Source organism: Puma concolor, chromosome B4 (assembly GCF_028749965.1).
Source record: "Puma concolor isolate L17-30 chromosome B4, mPumCon1.1.hap2, whole genome shotgun sequence".
NCBI classification, from domain to species: Eukaryota; Metazoa; Chordata; class Mammalia; order Carnivora; family Felidae; genus Puma; species Puma concolor.
The window spans coordinates 70,193,496-70,215,626 of NC_141673.1; the positions used below are offsets into that span (position 1 = coordinate 70,193,496).

At 38.3% G+C, this 22,131-nt stretch overlaps 1 protein-coding gene across 2 annotated transcripts in view; it reads right to left on the minus strand.

Moving 5' to 3' along the window:
* ANO6 (anoctamin 6) overlaps positions 1–22,131 on the minus strand; it is a 199,765-nt gene that overhangs the window by 73,612 nt on the left and 104,022 nt on the right. For both annotated transcript variants that reach the window (XM_086713599.1, XM_086713600.1), the window contains one exon: positions 10,059–10,187. In XM_086713599.1, coding sequence (XP_086569725.1) covers positions 10,059–10,187 — 129 coding nt within the window. The remainder of the gene's footprint in view (positions 1–10,058; positions 10,188–22,131) is intronic.

The window sequence follows — 22,131 nt, forward strand, 5'->3', positions numbered from 1 at the left end:
ACTCTCTTTCCCCTACAGGCTTTAGAGGTCCATCTCTCTTTTTTAATGCCTAATATCTAAACAAAACTAGTTAACCTCAATTCACTTGGCTTCCACACTGTGTGCACCAGTGACCCCCTAATCCTCCAGTAGGTCGCCAATAACACTATTATACTGGAACTCCAAGAAATGGACCTTAATGTTGAATTACTCAGCCCTCTTCTTGACTCTCCTGTATTGCTTGGTCATCCCGGTCCTCAGACTACCTTTTCTGATATCTGATGAATGTGTATATGTGTGTAAGAGAATGTGTGTGTGTGTGTGTGTGTGTGTGTGTGTGTGTGTCCTCTTCACTCTCTGAAAGTTGTGAATATATCTTTACATTTCCTTGCTTTTCCCTCATTTCTGTGTATAATAAGGGAGGTCACTGATAAGAGTATACAGTACATGTGAATATTATAGATGCAGAAAACCTTAGAAATACTTTTCTTCAGTCTCGTTTTAATGACTTGGTAATATTCTCTTGTAGAGATGTACTGTAATTTATTTAACAAATCTCAAATTGGTGGATATTTAGGTTGTTCCTAATTTTCACTATTATGAAAATCATTGTAGAACAGTCTTTGTGCATCCATTATTATTTCCTTGGGATAAAGTCCTAGAAGCAGAATTGTTAAATCAAAGAACGCATGCAATTTTAAGTTCTTTAATATGTATTGCCATACTGCCCTCCAGAAAGGTTGTACTAATTTATCCTATTTTAGTTTTTATCTAGTTCTTTACAAAGAACTCCTGAGATATTTACCTGATTTCTCTCAAGATAATTGGTAGACCCTGGAGTTGGTTTATTATGCCCTCTATTTTACCACTCACTATAAATACTTAAACAGCTGAATCAAGGATAGGACATTTTTATTTGCTTAAACATGTTAATCTATCACCTTGGAGTTATTTTAATAAGACAGTTCTTGTTATTTTCCTTTGGCAAGGCAATTCACAAAGAACTAGTGGAATATTTTAAAAATTGATCAAACCAGTTTTTTGGGTTTGTCAGGTAGCTAAAGTAAATTAGCATATGCCACAGTATTTGTCAAACAGGCACATATCAGGAAAAGACTACTTAAGATTGCTTAAATCTGTTTAATATAAAATCATCATCTTTGCTTCTCCATAGAATTTACACTTAGATAAGCAACAGCATTCTTGACATTTAAAAAAAATTAAGGTAGCGCTGTCCTCCATGTTAAAATGAAAGAAAGTTAATATTGCATACTGCCTGACATGGCCATTGTTCAATAAATACTTGTTGAAAAAGTGAAATATAAGGTCACACAATTTCTAACTAAAAGTGATCTATGTGCCTTGTTGGAAAGCCTTACATATGTGAACCTAAACTATGTGCCATGCTCTATAGTCTACGGTTTGTATTTAGTAGCACAAAATAACCAAACTAGACTCTTTTGGCTCTGAAAAATGCCCAGTCATACTTCAGACTGTGCTATAAATTCTTCTGTCTCTAGGGGAACAAATTCAGCGGCATTGTAACCTGGATCTTTTTTTTTTTTTTTTTTTTAACCTACTTCTAGTAAAGCCAAAATGACTGTAATCATTGAGGATCTGTGTACATCATGAAAAAGATGGATGTGATTCTATTACTATTGGTGGAGAATGATGCTGGGGGTAAGAACCTCTATTCCACCCCAGAAACTGGAATTTTATTCGTATCTCTTTTGAGAGGTTAATACAGCTGTCAGAGAAATGAAGAATAAAAGCAATCAAAATCACAAAGGACAGACGGGCATAATTAAGGAAGCTTTCTGTCCCTAAGCACCTTAGATTACACATCTCATTTGGCTTAATAAAGTCATTGTGGGGAAGACTGGCTTGTGAATTACACAGCAATAATACTGATTGTAAACACCAATCTACTATTTTCTTTATGTCACCCAGCTTTTTCAGGATAAAAAAATAGGGGTTGTAATGCCTACAAAGTGAAATTACTGAACACACTGTAATGATAATAAAGCACAAATCAGTTGGGATTAATGAAACACATGCATAGATTAATTTCACATATTCTTACAGCTTTGTTAGGCAAAGTACTGATGATGCTGTCAGTGTATTTTTCAACTTGCCAATCTTGGTTAAGCCTACAAAGATGAATGAGGAATAAGTTAAAGGTACTTAATTTGTACAAAAAAAAATTACTGTCTAATTACTCTAAACGCTATTTATTAGTTATATATCATGTGCTCAAGGTTTGGTAAATGGAATAAATTATTTAATTGGGATTTAATTTAAGTTCACATGTTGGTGATAAAATATTTAATGTGAGTGGACTGATCTGATGAGGAATTTACTCAAGTAGGTAGTGTGTATTCTCTAGGGGACAGAAAAAAGATGAGCATTCTAAATAATAAGCATGGAATGGAAGCGAATATTTAGCTGAAATTCACTTCAAATTTTCTTTATAAATTAACATTTTAGGTGTAATTATAAAAGAAACAAATGCTCTTTGTGGGTAACTTAGAAAACAGAAATTTTCTGAGAAGGGGAAAACTATCATCTAATAACATCTCACTGCTGAGATAACTACTGTAAACATTTTAGTGAAAGGTTTTCCAAATGTACTTACTTATACAAACAACTTGGAGCACTGGCTTCAAATGCAGATTTTTGGGCTCTTCTCCTGGAGATTCTGACTCAGTAGGTACACAATGCTGCCTGAACAATCTGCTTTCAAGGAGCAAAACAAGTGCCTCTTCTCAGACAAAATTACGAAACACTGCTTTTAAAACACGCCTTCTCTATGTATATACAGCAGCTATTCTTTTGTGATTATTTAGCCCTTTCAAGCCTAATCCTTATGAAAATTCAGCATAGTTCTTTCTCCCCATCTTATACCTTTTAAAAAGTGAGACACGTGTATGTTTGGGACAGGGCAAATGACAGCTTCTTCCTTCAAACCTAAGGCCAGATCTCAGAAGGACCAGGCAGGGAAAGGAAAGGATTTTCTGTTCTCCACATCTTTGTGAGATGAAATGGAAGAATCAGGTTTTACTTATTAGGATTTCAGGGTCCTTTTTGTTTGTCTGTTCTAAGGACAGTCTGGGCCCAAGGACACTTCCCATTTTGGGAATAAGAAGATTTGGGTTCATTGCTCTTACACTGAGTACTCAAAAATAAAACCAAACACGCTTATACCAGGCAACACATTTTGTAGCTGTGATGTGAAACTGCTGATTCTAGTTTACTTTATTCCTTTTAACCTACAATCCTAGTATAAGCAAGGAGGGTGTAAAGAAAGGAGATAAAAATATAAAGGGCTCCCTACCTTAGTCTAAAATGCTAACGAGTTGAAGCTAAACCTGATTTTGCTCCCTACAATAGAAGAGAGGACACTTACCAAAAGTTATCTGGGAAGGTAAAACCAGCCAACAATGGTTACCATCATTTCTTCTTAACCTATCCTAAGATGAGCCTCAGGTTTCCAATTCATGGACTATCTGTGGTGAACATGTCATTTCCAGGAATTATTTTATACTGTTCTGATTCTTCATAATCCCCTTCTGCCATCCCTTTGGTTCTTCAATTTGGAGAAGATAGGCCAATGTTAAGTCTAGTCAATCATGGCTTCCCTTTTATGAGGCTCCATGGAATAAATTTCTTTCTGGGAGATTATCAAAACATTATGTTTCTTTTGGACAGTTTTATTTTTATTGTGTTAAGACATTAGACTGTATTATTAATAACATCTCCCATTTTCTTTGGCTACTAGGAAACCCAGAGGCAAATTTATAGCTCAACACTAACTTCTGAACAGGACCTATGCTTACTTAAAAAGTCACTTTATTACTCTGACACCTGGCTTCATTTTATTTTCTTGGACTTTACATTTGTCACTCTGTGTTTCTCATCTAATTACTTTTCATTCTTGATATTATTTCTGTAAGTGACCTCAAATACTTTATAACGAATTATAAATAAACTATGTTAATGTAGTATTAGCATAAGTAAGGAGCTAATGACTGGGAAAAACGTACACTGCGAGCTAACGTCAATAATAAATGATTTTTGAGTTATCTATACTGTTATCATCTATTGGCCACAAACGACCATATATTTAATGCACATAAGACTTAATGAGGAGTCAAGCCATGTGATCCCTCAATAGATACAAAAGAAAGCATTTGATAAAATTGAAAATCCAGTTATAAAACTCCTAGCAATCTAGGACTAGAAGGCGACTCCTTTAACTTTTTTGAAGGAAAACTGCCAAAATTTGATAGCAGTTGTGATATTTAACGGGGAAACTTTAGAAACATTCCCATTAAAATCAGGAACCCTATAATAGTGACTACTATGTGTTCCTGGTTTTATTCAAGAGGTCTTAGCCATTGCACCTAGACAAGGAAAGGAAAGAAGTATAAAGATGGCAAAGGTAGAGCAAAACTCTCATCATTCCTAGATAATGTGGTCTTTTTCTGAGAACACTTAAAAGATCCATTGCAAGTTGTTAGAACTAAAAAGAGTTTATCAAGGTTTCTTGGTAGAACTTATGAAAACCAATGGACTTTATACACAATAAATCACAAACCACAATTTAAAGTGCTTCTGACAATATCAACGCAATTTTAAAATAAAAATAGTTAAGGAGTGCCTGGGTGGTTCAGTAGGTTAAGCATCTGACTTCAGCATAGGTCATGATCTCATGGTTCGTGGGTTTGAGCCCCACATCAGGCTTTGTGCTGACAGCTCAGAGCCTGGAGCCTGCTTCAGATTCTGGGTCTCCCTCTCTCTCTGCCCCTCTCCCACTCGTCCTCTGTCTGCAAAAATAAACATTAAATTTTTTTTAAAAAAGAACAGTAAAAAGTACAAGATCAGGGAAAGATAAATACCATACGATTTCATTCATATGTGGAACTTAAAAAACAAAACAAATGATCATAGGGGCAAAAAGAGAGAGACAAACCAAGAAACAGACTCTTAACTACAGAGAACAAACTGATGGTTACCAGAGGGGAGGAGAGTGGGATGGGTTAAATAGGTGATGGGGATTAAGGATTATAATTATTGTGATGAGCACCAGGTGTGGTATCTAAGTCTTGAATCACTAAATTGTACACCTGAGATTAAAAAAAAAAAAAATGGACAAGATCTTCATGGACACTGTTATAAAAGTTTACTAAAAAATATAAGACCTCAGGGGTGCCTGGGTGGCTCAGTCGGTTAAGCGTCCTACTTCAGCTCAGGTCATGATCTCACATTTTGTGACTTTGAGCTCTGCGTCGGGCTCTGACAGCTCAGAGCCTGGAGCCTGCTTCAGATTCTGTGTCTCCCACTCTCTTTCTCTGCTCCTCTCCAGCTAATGTTCTGTCTCTCTCTCTCAAAAATAAATAAACATTAAAAAAAAAAACTTAAAAAAAATGTATAAAACCTCAGTAAATGGAAGATATAATGTGTTCACTGTAGTAGAACTTTTTGATGAACTTTGAAACATGTCCAAAGAGATCTCTTCCGGCTTCTAGGCAAACATTTCCAGCCTCATGATAACTCATCTAAAACAATGGATAACAGTTTTAAAAAGCTCACAGGATCTGGAACCAATTAGTTAGCTGTCTCACATTATTTGAAAGTTTGGATACAATTTAATTCGATTGCTCATTTCTCAAAAACCTCACATTCTATGGTGTCCACCAGCCAGATTCTTCTGCTGCATACTAAAGAATTCTTAAAGTCAGATATGAAATACAAATTTACATTTCCATACAAAAATTCTCATCTAACTTCAAGGAAATGAATTTTCTGTCAACTTTTAGGAATGGCTTGTGCAGATAAAAAATTAAATGAATAAAACACTTAGGATTGCTTATATGGTCTTTATGCTACCTAGACCCCTCCACCCTCTTTACCATCCCCCGAATTCTACCTTTACTTGGTCATAAACTCATATGTTGGAAGGGAGGTCAAGGGTCATATGAAACACAATTCAAAATAGATCGATTCTGCCACTTGTTCGCAGTTCTAGCAAAAGGAAGTGGAAGAAGCATTGCTAACAAAACTAAGCAGAAGGGGTTGGAGAAAAATATAGAAACTTGTTTTATTCAGAACATCTCTGCTCTTCATAATGTACATGGAACATATTTAGATATCACTAATCATGTACTATGCCACACACTGCTGGCTACCTACTGAACAGTCAGTCACTTCCCCCTTCTTCACTGCTAAGAAAAGCCTGATGGTTTTCCAGGTATTGGGTGATCAGGCAATTTAAAAGATGAAAGGCTAATCTTCATGTGTCTGTGGTAGTGATGGGAAGTAGTAATTCCATTGTCTTGCCAACAAGAAGTTTTGGAATAGACTGTGACAGACCATGAACTGTGAAGGCAAGTCTGCTTAGGGCCCTTCTAGGGGAGCTTTCTTCCCCCTTAAAAAAGGGCATTCCCTCTTCTCACCTCCAGATGCCTTGAGTACAAGAGCCATCTTGTAACAAGTGAAGTCAGTTTAAGAACAGAAACATAATGAGGCTGGCAGGGCAAAGGATGTTAGGAGTTCAATTCCTGACGACCTCTTTAAGTCAATAAATTATCCAACCCAGAAATGGTTTTACCTCTAGGCTACATTTTTTTTTTTAAGAGAGAGAACACACACGCACATGGGGAATGGGCAGAGGGAGAGGGAGAGAGAGAATCCTAAGTGGGCTCCATGCTCTGTCTTAAAGCCCGAGTTGGGCCTTGATTTCATGACAGTGAGATCATGACCTGAGCTGAAATCAAGATTCAGATGCTTAACTGACTGAGCTGCCCAGGTGCCCAGATGCTTTAATGGAGGGCTATTTCTTAAGTGAGAAAATCATTTCCTTTAGCATTTAAGACATTTTGAGTTCTTGCAGAAAAACAAAAAACAAAAACAAAAACCATTCAAACTGACTCAGTGCCCAGGATAGTGTAGGCTAAATGGGCATGCATTATTGAAACAACTTATTATCATTCCCCATGCCCTAATCTAAATGATTAACACTTTTTATCTTATTTAAAAATATTTTTAATGTTTATTTATTTTTGAGAGAGAGACAGAGACAGAGTGCAAGCAGGAAAGAGATGGTAGAAAGAGAGACACAGAATCTGAAGCAGGATCCAGGCTCTGAGCTGTCAGAGCAGAGCCCTACATGGGGCTCAAACTCACAAACCATGAGATCATGACCTGAGCCAAAGTCAGGCGCTTAACCCACTGAGCCACCCAAGGTGCCCTGATTTGTACTTTTTAAAGGAAGGTGTGAAGTTCCTGAGGTATTTTCACTAGTATAAAGGGACAAAATGACATGCTATTTGGAGATTTAGCTAGAAAAAATATTTTCTCTTCTGCTCATGGGAAGATGTAGCCTTTTACTCCTCTATGTTTTGTGGCCCTATTACTTCTTTCTCCATTTCTAGAAAAGTATTTAACAATACTCTTTAGATCAGCCACTGACAAAGTCAACCTTGGTGTTGCTTTAGGAAATCAGTATGATTTACACATAATTTTTTTTTTCTCTCAAAGAAAACAGGATTTTCGAATTGCCTTTCCTTGGTGGAGTCCTAAATCCTGAATAAGGCCTGACAGAGGGTATGATGGAACTCACAAATGTGTTTCTGATTAATAAAAATGTGATTCCAAAACTGAGCTTTAAATTCTGGTGGAGTCTAAGGAATATGTACAAACACGGTCTCAAAGCACTTCAAAGCACGGGTTAGAAAAACCAACATCATGGTACATCTATCCATGAGTTCAGAGACTGCCAAATTAATGACTTTTTTTCTCCTGATTTATGAGAGTTACCCTGGGACCTGTTTCTGGGTAAAGCAAATGCAGCACTTATTAATAATGTAAGCAGCTCTAGGGCCCCTTCACCATGGCAGTGAAGCTCTTGTCTAAAACCAGAACTGTTTCCTTTACACTTTAATGGATTAGATTTGTTTAACTTACTTTACATAGTGCTTAGTGCAGGCAGTTCCACTGGCATAGGGGTGCTTAATGAATATTTGATGACGGTGACTATGACTGCACAGAATATATCTTAGTGTCCACAGGAAAATGATAAAACACTCTAAGCTACATTCCTCTAGTGATGAAATCATATAATAACAAAAGAGGAGTCATGCATTTCATGCTAGCACACTGTTTTAAGAAAGCCACAAATAAGAGTAAGGGCATAGGAATTACTATTATCTAATAGGATTTAATATGTGCTCACAATTTACATCACATTTCTACATAATATTTTACTTAATCCTTACCATAAGCCTATGGACTAGGTACTGGAATTCCCATTCCCTGACTCTAAGATGCCATTAGTGTGTGATGAACCAATATTTTACATATCCATAAGAAAAATTCAGCCAACGAAATTATGATATGCCATTTGTAAGACATACCCTGATTTTAAAGATGTCAAAATGTAAAAATAATATGCATCTCAAAAATGATAATGAAATATGATACTGACCAGAAAATTCATTCAAGTCATATAGCCAGTTAATAGGTATGGCCAAGACTAGCCTGCTGTCCACCAAAGATTCATGTTCCACTTCTACAATGTGGAGTTCCTACAGAGAAATGGCTGTCCAGCCAGAAAATACATTTTCCATTTTCCAGAGTTCGGACCAATAGAATGTAGCAAAACTGACGTCATTTCCAGGCCAAAGTGGTAACGAAGCACATCCTCTCCATCCTCTCTCTTAAATTATTATTTATGTTGATTCCTAGGATGATTTTAGAAACTACCTGTTGAATATGGCAAAGCTTCTGTGTCAGCCTGGGTCCCTGAATGACTGCAAGGGACCAAGCCTTACCCGTACCCCTAAACCCATACTGCCAAACAGGGATGCTACCTCTGATTTGACATGAGAAATAAGTAAACGTCTATTATGTTAAGACATTGTAATTCAGAACTAGTTTATCATATCAGCTAGAATTACTCCAAATAACTGGAGTGGCAGAATTAGAATGTGAATGTTAAGTTCCGGTGCCTGCGTTTACTCTGTGATACCATGTGAATGCAAAACACGAAACTTACCCCTTCCAAAATAAACACACGAAACAGGCATGATTGCTTCATTTTAAGCAGGTTTCATCAGCTGGTTTGAAATAATGAGCAGAAATCAATAGATTTAAGAATGATGTATTTCAGAGAGAAAGTCCAGAGAGAATAATTTAAGCTGTGTATATGAATAGCATAGATGTGAGAAAAACAAACAAAGAATAAGGGAGTTGTTTTCAAAGTGGGGGAAAAGTGACCTATGTATGCTCTCTTCTTTTTGTCCTGTTTCAGCTTAACACAGTTTGGGTTCAGGTAAAGGAGATCCAGGTATGTTATAACCCTAGGCTACTAAATGGTTTAATATCTCAAGATAAAAATAGTCTTGTTACTTAAGAAAACTTGAAGAAGAGGAAAGGGAAGGAGGAGCAGCTTGAATGGCAACGGATGAAAAGGAAGTGATAGAAAATGGAAGAGGTGACTAGCACAGGTTCTAAATTCAAGACAAGAATTTGAACCATGGCTCCACTATTTGTTGGTGACCTTGGGCAATCATTGTAACCTAAGGGTCAACTCGGTCATCTACAATGGTACATAACAGAAGGCACCTCGTAGGTTATGTAAAAATTAAGCGAGACAATGCATACAAAAGGCACCCAGCATCCATGAGTGAGAGCACACTGAAGGCTAGTGGTTACTACACTGGCTGTCATCACTAATCATCAGCGTCCCTTCCCAACCTAGTTGCAAATAGCCAAGTATGATTTTAATGTAAATCTCTTCTACAGATAGAAAATGCAATTCCTTGGAATAAAGTCTGCCTTTGGCTGTGAAACCAACTGAGGTTAAGAGCCTGAGGAAGTTTCTGCTTCAAATTAAAAAAAATATATATCTGTTAACATGCCTTGAGGGAATGATGAGCAGAGAAAATATGAAAGTATGTTTGGTATATCATATTTCAAATACCAGTTTCACTTTATTGCTTACATAAAAATAGCACTTTTTTTTCATTTCACGATATTATAAGAAATAAAACGGACAATAGCACACACAAAAAACTTACCCTTTGTTTTTCATTTGAACCCTTTTTATTGGTTTCTTTTCTACTTTCATCTTCATACACTAGAACAAAGTCGATTCTTCGCTGACCGTCATTAAAAAAGAGGGAGTCGGGTTTTCCATTAAATTCTTCCTGTGTGGGAAAACAAATTTTAATATAATTTTTTCAAAGTGTCAATTATAAGTGTTTATTTTCTGGCTTTAATAGATACATCATCGTGTTTACTGAGAAAAAGAAATCCACTGCTAGTTACTTAACTAAGAGGTCGCGGTCATCATGATCTTTGCGAGCACAGTTTGTTCTGGGTGAAAGAAGTCCTTGAATTAAGCAGTTTATGATTATTCTAGAAACACATGGGAAACTATCAGTATTATGTATGTAAACACAATCATCTCAGAATTATTCCCTCCTCGAACAGCAAAGGAGAATAATGTTTGCAAATAAACACAATAACCAGAGGTGCCTATCTGAAGTACGGAGGTTCATTTAGCAAGAAGAAAAATCTAAGACAAAGCACTATTTATGAAAATCCCATCCTTCCTAAGCCATATTTTCATGGCTTCTCTCTGGACCTCACCACTTTAAGAAGGTACCACTTTATAACCCTAAACATATGCCAGATGATGCATAAACACATTTTGTGTTTTGATAAACACAAAAGCTACAATGGTTGTTGGTATATGTTCCTGAATCCACAGAAGATACCCCTTCACTCCCAGCAAACAAAACAAATAAACAAATGACCCTGGCAGCAACAATAAATAAATAAGCCTTTAGTTCAGAGCATAAAAGCTTTATGGCTTAAAAACAAAGAAATAATGGCAGAACTCGGACCTACTAGAGTCAAACAACTTTTATTACCATGTGGATTTGGATAGAATTATTTTAATTTGCTCTAAGCAAAAACTTGGGTTTGTGTTTCTCACACAGCTTGTCAGGATGCTCATGTGAATTTTGTTGCTGTTGTTTAAGAATCAGACTACTTTTTAACTGATAGGTAATATTTAAAAATTTTTAACTTCTTTCTCCATTAAAAACTCATGGGGAGGGGCACCTGGGTGGCGCAGTCGGTTAAGCGTCCGACTTCAGCCAGGTCACGATCTCGCGCTCCGTGAGTTCGAGCCCCGCGTCAGGCTCTGGGCTGATGGCTCAGAGCCTGGAGCCTGTTTCTGATTCTGTGTCTCCCTCTCTCTCTGCCCCTCCCCCGTTCATGCTCTGTCTCTCTCTGTCCCAAAAATAAATAAAAAAAAAAAACGTTGAAAAAAAAAAAAAACTCATGGGGAGATTGCATTTTGCAGTCCTTTGGTGGAAACACTTAGTCATTAAATGCGATTAATTCTTCTCTGCATTTACCATCAATTAATAAAAAAATCACCTAATTTTACCAGCACTCCTTCCTCCTTTACTTCACACTTTTGAAAAGGCAGATCTTTTGCTGAGGGTATACAGCCTGATACTTGTCATTCCTGTCTTTTCCACCACGGAGTGGAGGCAGGTTTCTTGCTAGTATTCAAAACATATCCCATTTAGCAGGTTCCTTCACCTGTGGAGTGCATGCTGCTGGCCTAACTCAGAACACTCCCCATCACAGTGCCATTTAACCAAGGATTCCAATCACAAACAGTGTGACTTTGCCTTGAGACCCTATAGCTGGGAGCAGGGAGGGGCCAGGACAACAGACACAACAGTGTGTTAGGCTGGGGCCACTCCCCAACTCTTTTATTTAAAATTGCAGCTACTTAACACCCATAAACTTGAAGAGTATTTAAAGCTATACAAAAATGCTAAGCCCTGTCTTTTTCAATTCAGCCACAAAGTCCTTCAGGCTCCTTCCATTTCTCTCTTTTTTTTTTTTAAATTCTTTAAATGTTTATTCTTGAGGGAGAGAGACAGAGTATGAGTGTGGAAGGGGCAGAGAGAGAAGGAAACACAGACTCCGTAGCAGGCTCCAGGCTCTGAGCTGTCAGTACAGAGTATGATGCAAGGCTCAAACCCACAAGCCGTGAGATCATGACCCGAGCTGAAGTCGGACGCTTAACTGACAGAGCCACCCAGGTGCCCCAATTTCTCTTCCTTTCAATGAGGATGTTACTATTGGTGACAATCAGGGCAGTTGCTAGAGGAAACTTTTACATAGAAGGGGGAAAAAATGAAAAATTTCCTTGCAGTGACAAAGGGGGAGGTGAACTGTGGTGGAATTTAGTCATGAAAACCTGGTCATCATTACAGATGTCTGAAAAGTATACAAAAGCCACTTGTTCTCTGTAGCCCACATTCTGTTGCCTTTGGTGGCATCCAGCAGGACTCATCGAAGGTCTGAAGGAGGAGATCTGGAATAAGATCCACATCTGCACGCGGCTCTAGGCACTCTCCCTTGCATGGCCCTTGCTCAGCCACACAGGCTGGCTGGCAGCTCCAGGATAGTCTGGTCTGCGTGCACGTCTTTCCTGTGTGACAGAAGACCATGGTCCTTTATTTGGAGGAAAGCCTCAATGACCTGGCAACAGTTGTCTGTGTGAAATAACTAGGTCAAACTCTGATATGGTTTTACTGGAATGCAATGCTAGGGAAAAGGGCACCAGGTTTGTGCTGCTGTGAAATCCAGGTTTCCCATCACTTGGCAGAAGGCCCTGCTAGGCAACTGGGAGAAAGGGAGAAACTCAATGTAGGGTTGGAAAGAATACATAACAAAAAAGAAATCTGGCCTGGTCTGAATTTTAAAAGACTGACTTATAAACAAAACTTTTTTTTTTTTTTTTTTTTTTTTTTAGGGATGGATTTTTCAGTAGTAATTCTACTCCAGGCCTAACTCACCCATCAGGACACTGAAATAATAGAGAACTAAAAAGTAATTCCTTTCCTACAGTTTTGCTTTATATGAAGTAAAATTTTAATAGTCTCTCATGATAAATACTGATACACTTCTTTAAATGACTGATTATTCAGTGATGAATTACTCAAGTCCTGACCTCTATGCCTTTCTTGGTACCTACTCAAAACCTTATCTTTACTCTTTTCTACCAAGTCAAATGGCATCAAGATGAAATACAAAAACTCTGAAACCAGACGTTTTTCCAAAGAAGACATACAGATGGCTAACAGACACACGAAAAGATGTTCAACATGACTTATCATCAGGGAAATACAAATCAAAACTATAATGACATACCACTTCACGCCTATCAGAATGGCTAAAATTAACAACACATGAAACAACAAGTGCTGGTGAGGCTGCAGAAAAAGGGGAACCCTCTTTCAGTGTTGTTGGGAATGCAAACTGATGCAGTCACTCTGGAAAACAGTATAGAGGTTCCTCAAACTGTTAAAAATAGAACTACCCTAGGATCCAGCAATTGTACTACTAGGGAGGTATTAACCCAAAGGATACAAAAATACTGATTCGAAGGGATACATGCACCCCGATGTTTATAGCAGCATTATCAACAATAGCCAAATTATGGAAAGAGTCCAAATGTCCATCAAATGATGAATGGATAAAGAAGATGTGGTGTACACACACACACACACACACACACACACACACACACACACACACACAAATGGAATATTACTCAGCCATCAAAAAGAATGAAATCTTGTCATTTGCAATGACGTGGATGGAGCTAGAGAGTACTATACTAAGTGAAATAAGTCAGAGAAATACCGTATGATTTCACTCATACATGGAATTTAAACAAAACAGACGAACATAGGGGAAAACAAAGAGAGAGAGAGAGGCAAGCCAGAAAACAGACTCTTAACTAAAGAGAACAAACTGAGGGTTACTGGAGGGGATGTGGGGGGGAATGGTAATAAGGAGGGTGCTTGTTGTGATAAGCACCACACATTGTAAGTAAGTGATGAATCGCTAAATTCTACACCTGGAACTAATATTACCCTGCTTTAACTAACTGGAATTTAAATAAAAACTTGGAAAAACAAAAACAAAAATACCCTGAAGGCCAATCTTTCCTGTTCAGCAGCTTAAGTTTAAAAACACTTGAAGAGGGGCGCCTCGGTGGCACAGTCGGTTAAGCGTCCGACTTCAGCCAGGTCACGATCTCGCCGTCCGGGAGTTCGAGCCCCGCGTCAGGCTCTGGGCTGATGGCTCGGAGCCTGGAGTCTGTTTCCGATTCTGTGTCTCCCTCTCTCTCTGCCACTCCCCTGTTCATGCTCTGTCTCTCTCTGTCCCAAAAATAAATAAACGTTGAAATAAATAAACAAACAAACAAACACTTGAAGAGAGGTTGAAAATTTATCAGGTAAAATTATTTTAGAGATCATGGCTTCTGTATGGTTACTGACTTCCCCACCTGGACGACCCCACTAGGGTGTTAGGCAAATGTCTCAAATGTCGAGGAAGTAAACAGTCTCTAGCTGTTAATACTCACGTCTTTCTGGAAAAATATCAAATAAATATCCAATTACAGTTTGGAGTCTATACTATATTCTACCTGTTCATACCCAATGCCCTCTCTGGTTCCAAAGATGCTAGATCTCACCCACCTAGCATTCAGTTACTCCTGGGTAGCCACTTGACCTAACGCTGTACTGAAAGTTAAAGGCTACAGAGGTTAAAAAAAAAAAAAAAACCCACCCACGTTCATTGTCAGTACACCAGAACTGGTGGCAACCACTGTGAAATAGTGACCTGACTACCTCTGCCTTTGGCTGCTGCCTTTGACATTTCATACTTGGGATGCAGAGGAGACATACAGGTCTGAGCAGTAACAGCTTGGCTGAGGAGAGCAGGAGAGGGAATAAGTAGGGAGGTCAGGTGTGATTCATACAAGCGATGTTTTCCAGGCCTCCCTCCTCTCAGCTGGCTTCTTTCCTCCTTTTATTTATGGGGTGGCTCCTTCAACAAGAGCCCCACAGGGCAGGATCCTCCTTAACCAAATCAGGATAAAAAATGCAAGCAACAAAATACTGTGCCCAGTGCTTTCAAGCTACAGTCGTGAATTTAAGAACATGAAAATTTTTTGCTCTTGGCTAAGAAGTACGAGTGGGTGCTGGTCCTGTACCTGGAGCCCGGTTCAGACCTCCATAGTATAGGACAAGCGATTGAGAAAGAATGTCCCAGTGGACACAAAGACAGATCCAAAGATGGTAATTACTTAGTAGGAAAATTTCTCATAAGTAATCTCTGAATGAAATGAGGCATTAGACCTCTCCTTGAATAGATGCTTCAGGCAAATGAAGGGTGACATGATGAGGTCTCTCTTCTAGGTGGGGAAAGAAGGACCACGGTAAGAGAGGACCTAGGAAACAGGCGTCACTGTTTCCTGAGTGTCACTGCTCTGTGGCATTTAGGTTAGTTCTAGGTGAGCAGCCTGTCTCACTAAGCACCCTCCTGGAATCCCTGATATCAGCACTTGGTAAATCCACAACATAACTTGCTGCTTAACATTTGTTCAATCTCATATTTCTCAAGTGTCCACAAAATCAGGTCCCCAAATAACCCTGCAAAACACAAGACTGGAAGTTCCCTTTCACAATAGAGGCATCTAATTTCGAGAGCTTAAAATGCTGAACTTAAGTTATTTGTCCAAGATCTGCATAAAAAGCAGTGTAATTGGTATTTTTGCTCAAACTCTTATTTATGTGTAAGGGTGTTTGAAACTTGCCTTGGACAGCAAGTGATATTTTGATTGTATCTCCAGAATTTTCAAATAGTCTACTCCTGATCTGGTATGGTTGTCATTTACTATGATACTGGAGAGTAGTCCAAGCTCATTTGGGCAATGGTGTCGACCTTTATACAAAGCAGGCTACAAAAAAGGCTTAAGATCTAACGATAATAGTTGAGGAATTACATGACGAAAAATAAACAATATCCAAACACTCACACAATTAAAAAGCAACTGATATGTAAACGTGGAAAAAAACACGTGGCTCTCTGTAGTCTTTAACACCTCCTTAAGTAAAACAAAACTAATTAACTAAATCCAAGAAGGACACAACAGGAAAAAAAGCAAACTTTAATCATGGCAGAGAACTAAAGTGAAAATATTGGATCTTTGATTTTTCAGTAAACCCTGAATCCATGCATGTAGCAAGTTCGAGGGAAACCAAACTTTTGAAGCAAAAGCCTTTGTGTAAATATTTAGATCTCACAAAACACAGAGCACAATGAAACTTTATTTGCAGGCCGTACAGTTATAAATGAGATATACTCTGTTTTCCCTAACTGTGGGAGAGTGCAGGCAGATTCAAAGCATAAGTAATCATGGGACATTTTTACTTTATACAATTGTGCACAAAGCGAAGAGACCAGGACCAATTTGTTCCTTTGAGGAGAGCTCCTCCTCAGCCCGTAAGAACATGTAATAGTGAGAAAATGCAAAGTAGAAAGAAAAATGACAAGCACTGTCCATATGGAAGGATTGATGCTGAAGGTGGAAAGACTAGTATTGTGGGGAGCAGGGTTGAAGAAGAGGAAATAACCTGTTAGTTAACAGGGATAAAGAGACATATGTGGACACACAAGGGAGCCAAAGAGGAAACCAGCTCAGTAACTGGTGTATTACAGGGGATGAATAGCGTGTTTTTTGACTGGACTCAGGCGTCCAGGAATGTTGATGGGAGGGAAGTGCAGTGGACAGAGGGCCCATTCAAGGAGGAGGGGGTATCCAGAAGCGAGAACTCTAGGTTGGTTTTAGAGTCAAGCATGTCAGGATGTTCCATGAACATCCCTTGATGGTGACTCTGTAATGATCAAGGTGTACTCAAGAGTGACCCAGAATATTTGTACAAATCACAGTCTCTTTCCCCACTCTGTTATCCACACTATTAGCTTCTGAAGACTAGTGGCCGGGTCTTGTTCCAACCCTGAGTTCTCTGCTGAGCACTGCAGGTAGCAGGAGCTCAGTTTACTTTTTTCTTAGAATAAAAATAACCTCTTTTTTCCCCCGATAATAAAAGTAATATATACTAACTGCTAAAAAATTCTGACGATGCAGCAAAGTAAGAAAGGAAAAAAACAGAAGTCATACGTAATCCAACCTCGTAGAGCTGAGCTTAATATTTTGCACCTTTCAGGTTTTCCCTCTCTCTCACATACACACTCCCCAAAATGGTACCATACCCTACATACTGTTTTATAAACATCTATCACATTTTTCTAGCTTGATATTAAAGCTCTGAGTCATGCTTAATCACTACAATATAAACATTTCCTCCACTGATGAACACATAAATTGTTTCCAATTTGCTGCTTTTATAAACACCGCTGCACATCCTTGTACATATGTATCTGTGCACATGTTCAATTACTATTTCCTTAGGCTAAGTTCTAGAAGCAGATTTTAAGTGGCACGGCTTTTTCAAGAGCTTTTGATGTATACATTGCCAAATTTTCATCCGTGATATTTATAATAAATGAACACTTCCACTAGCAGAGCACATGAAAGTCTCCTTTCCCACCCTTACCAGATTTGTTAGTTTCACTGTCTCCTTGAGAGTCAAAATATTTTTTTTTCATTTGTACTTTTTAATTAGGGAGCACCAACATTTTTATGGGTACTGCCCAAATGAATTACTGCTTTTGTGAAATGCCAATTACCATTCTTGACCTAAATGAACTATCTCATTATTTAATCTCTATTCAGTAGATTCTCTTGGGTTTTACTGATGAGATCCTAAAAACCATGCAGGCAAATGGGGCGAGTTGATGAATGGCGATATAAAAGGGGTCCATAAAATTACCAACTAAATCCCAAAAAGGAAAAGGGACAAATATTTTAGGGTACTGTCAATCAGTCCTGGGTTCAACAACGTAGACATGTCTGAAATTCAGACATGGAATTGGAATGTGCTGATACAAATTTTAGAGATCACTGCCCCAGATTGACATACTTTCCCTTACAGCTTCCATGCCACCTTTGTAACTACCACATATCAGTTATATATCTTTACTCAAAACTTCTTTAGAACTTAATACTTATTTAGCTTATAAGTGATTTTTGTTGAAAGTCAAAAATTGATGCACAAATTCCTAAAAAACAGTCTTGCATGGCTATAACCAGTTCCCAAATAGCTGAGCTTACTAGTTTCCATAATTTGTCCACAGGGATATGGTTCACTTATAAATATCATTAGATTGTGCCTAAAGATGCTGCTGCTTCTTTTTATTTTTTTTTTGGTTATACACACAAGGGAATGTTCACATGCCGGCAGCCTCTTCATTTGGTACACGCATTTTGCTTTTGTTTCCTTTTGCTTGTGTTAAACTCTGGAGTTCTATTATTAGAACATCACATTTAAGATGCTGGGTGAATATAAAGGCTGTAATACCTTAAGCATAATTATTGTTAAATACTTCCCTGCAGGCCATGCCATGGAAACAGTAGTTTGATTAAATAAAGTTCTCATATGGCTTTAAATATTCTTAAAATTTCTGAAGCAAGTTTGACGAAATATGAAAATAGAACTTTTAATGACCTTTAAAATAAGACTTCCTTAAAAGGAGTTAAGTAACTAGGGTTTCAGGAAGATTGCAGGAAGATGCTCAGTTAGCAGGGTCCTCCTAGGGGAGGGACTCTGCCTGAACCTTTTCCTCAACCCCACAGTCAAATGTGAGACAGGGGATTGGGATTTTTATTAACAAGACTACACGGATGGTTGGTTGGTTTGTTTTTGCTCTCCTGTTTTCCCACCATTTTAAAACCCCTGTTTAGCCTTCTTTAAAGGTGATCTGCAGAAAAGAAGAATAAGAAAAGTCACAAAAGAAAAAAAAAACAGTGTGAAAATGCCTATAGTGGTTATTTTCATATTCTTCCTTTTCTAGAAGAAGCCATCACCTGTTTGCACAGTTCTCATCTGATAATGGTAACAGTGGTGAACTGTGGGAGAGATTAAGCTGCAAAATATTCCCAATAAAGTCTTAGATAAAGTGATAGACATGATAAAACAAGACAAGTGATGTATGAGGATATTTCTGAAAGGGAATGATTATCCTCCTAGAGGCTAACCTCTTAAGGTTTCAACATCCCCAAAGTGTCCTGCTTTTGCTTTAATAGCACATTACGTATTTAACATTCTTAAATATGTCTTGAATCTGTTAGCATCTTCAGTTTGTACTACCTCTTGAGGAAAAATGTTGTATAGGTTTCCCACCTAGGCAGGATGGCTGTCCTAAATTACACTTTTTGGACCTTTAAGAAATAACTCCCAATCTTCTATTCTGGAATCAGAACCAAAATAATACCGCTACAACCAGATCCCTCATGATTTAGTGGACTTTCACAATATTCCATCTACAATGTTCAGGTCATTAGTCTCAAGGTAAAATAGTTTTCACGTGACTTCATAATCACAGGTTTCCTTCCACCTTCCCTCCTATTCCTTAGTCAACCACACACTTCAACTGGCTTTCACACATGTAAGTACTTTCAGTACTTGGAAAACTACCCAGTTATGATGAAAAAATATTTACTGGTAGTTACCATATCCATGGCTATGAACTACTCCCCTTTCTTAGTCACCTGAGTCACATGTGACCAGGGTGACTAGTCCCTGAATATGCATGCTTGTGAATGAAAACCTTATCCCCTAGCGGGTGATTATAATCTGAAAATGAAAAGAAAATGGAGATTCAAATTGGCCATTCAGACTGTCAAACTGAGGAAGCTAACAAAGGTATCACCGAGGGTGTAACTGAGGCAATGAATCACACTCTTTACTAGGATCATGTATAATTCTTCTTTTGCAGACTCCCTTAGTTATAATCCGTCACTCCCAGAGGCTCTTCATCTTTCACAGGATGTTTCCATTTCTAGTCTAAGAATTGCCCAGGGTTATTTTTAGCTTTTCAGTTGCTCTGAGTTTGCACCACTAGAGTCCTGTCATCAACAGTTACTCCCCCATGGACTGTTATGTCCCATGTCCATAATCTTCTCAGACTACTTCTCTGACAACTGATGTTTACAAACTCATTCAAAGCAAGAGAAAGAAAAAGAAATCAGAGCATCTAGTGCCCAGCAAAGAATTGTGACATTGCCTATCAGCTGGTTAATGTTTTATAGAGATAGAACTTTTTTTTCCTTTAACTCACTAGTAGTTTACAAGAATGGCTGTTCTTTTTTTTTTTTTTTTTTTATTAAATTTTTTTTTTTCAACGTTTATTTATTTTTGGGACAGAGAGAGACAGAGCATGAACGGGGGAGGGGCAGAGAGAGAGGGAGACACAGAATCGGAAACAGGCTCCAGGCTCTGAGCCATCAGCCCAGAGCCTGACGCGGGCCTCGAACTCCCGGACCGCGAGATCGTGACCTGGCTGAAGTCGGACGCTTAACCGAATGCGCCACCCAGGCGCCCCCAAGAATGGCTGTTCTTTGTGGTATGAAAATGAGGATACACAGAGGTTTCCAAAACAAAATTTAAAAAACCACAGGACTCATTCAAAACAATGGCACAAATGGGGCACCTGAGTGGCTCAATCGGTTAAGCATCTAACTTCGGCTCAGGTCATAATCTCACCATTCATGGGTTCAAGCCCTGTGTCAGGCTCTCTACTGACAGCTCAGAGCCTGGAGCTTGCTTCGGATTCTGTCTCCCTCTCTCTCTGCCCCTCCCCTGCTAGCACTCCGTCTCTGTCTCTCAAAAATGAATAAAAACGTTAAAAACATTTTAAAAATAATAAAACAATGGCACAAAAGTTTGAAACTGACTGTAGGTAATAAATAACACTTTACAAAACTTCTTCCAGCCCATTTGTTGGGAATTTTCAAGAAATAAAGTTCTCTGAGGAAATGTATTTTTAAATAAACATTATACCAATTAAAAAAAGGTTACTTTAGCCTTTTAGTGCTCTAAATTTTCTCACAGTACACAGTATTTTTTGAGATCTTTTAAAAGGATATTGAACATAACTTAGCTATTATTATTATTATTGAGGTAAACATGAAGGAAGCCCCCAAATAAGAATAAAGAACATAGGCTTTGTTATCCAGCTGAGCCCATTTCAAAACACAACTCTGCCACGTACAAAGCAGTGTACCTTTGTGTATATATTTTATTTCTTTAAAAGTATTCATCTGTGAAGAGGAGAAAATCATAGAAATGCATGGTTATTGTGAAGATTAAGTACAATGATACATGAAAAGCAATAGCAGAGAGCCTGGAACATAGTAAAAGCACAAGAAATGTGAGCTGTTAGTTTTCTCTAACATGTGACAGTTCTTTATTAATTACTAGCTGTGTTGCGTGCATTCACGTAATCTATAATCCTGAGGAATTTGCACCCGCATCTTGCTTTTTCTGACATTATTCTGGTTATGAATAGTCATTTCGTTTGGTATCACTTTACCTATTTTTTTTTTTTAATTTTAATTTTAATTTTTGAGAGAAAGAGTGAGAGAGAGAGACAGAGCAAGAGTAGGGGAGGGACAGAGTGAGAGGGAGACATAGAATGGGAAGCAGGCTCCAGGCTCTGAGTTGTTTAGCACAGAGCCTGACACAGGGCTTGAACTCACAAACCCGTGAGATGATGACCTGAGCCGAAGTCAGAGGCTTAACTGACTGAAACACTCTCATTTTACCTATTTTTAGTAGGTATTTCACTACCCTTTTACTTGCTGCTTCTCATCTGCTTTGAATTGGGAAACCAGCATAACTGAATTTATTTAATTTGAAATTTAACCTTGGTACTTTGGTTTTCAATGTCAGAGTCTTTTTAGCTTTCTTAAGGTTGTCAGTAAAATGTGACTGATGTAGAGTCCTATCCTATCAATGAACAAAATATGTGAAGGATTAATAGATTATCATTACATTATATTCTTCTCCCTGTGATATAATGATTTAAGAATCATCCACGGTTCCTGAAAATGCTTCACAGGCATAAAGGCGAAATGGGTATCTTATTAATGAAGGTGACTTTTGGACCCCACCCAAGGGTGGGGGATTGGCTGCCATGTGATTAGAGAATTGGAATTTTCAGGCCCCCCCCCCATCACCTCCAAGGATGGGGGACAGGCTGGAGTTTGAATTGGCCGATGGCCAAAGACTTAGTCAATCATGGGCATGCAATGAGGTCTCCACAAAAACCAAAAGAACTGGGTTTGGAGTGAACACATGG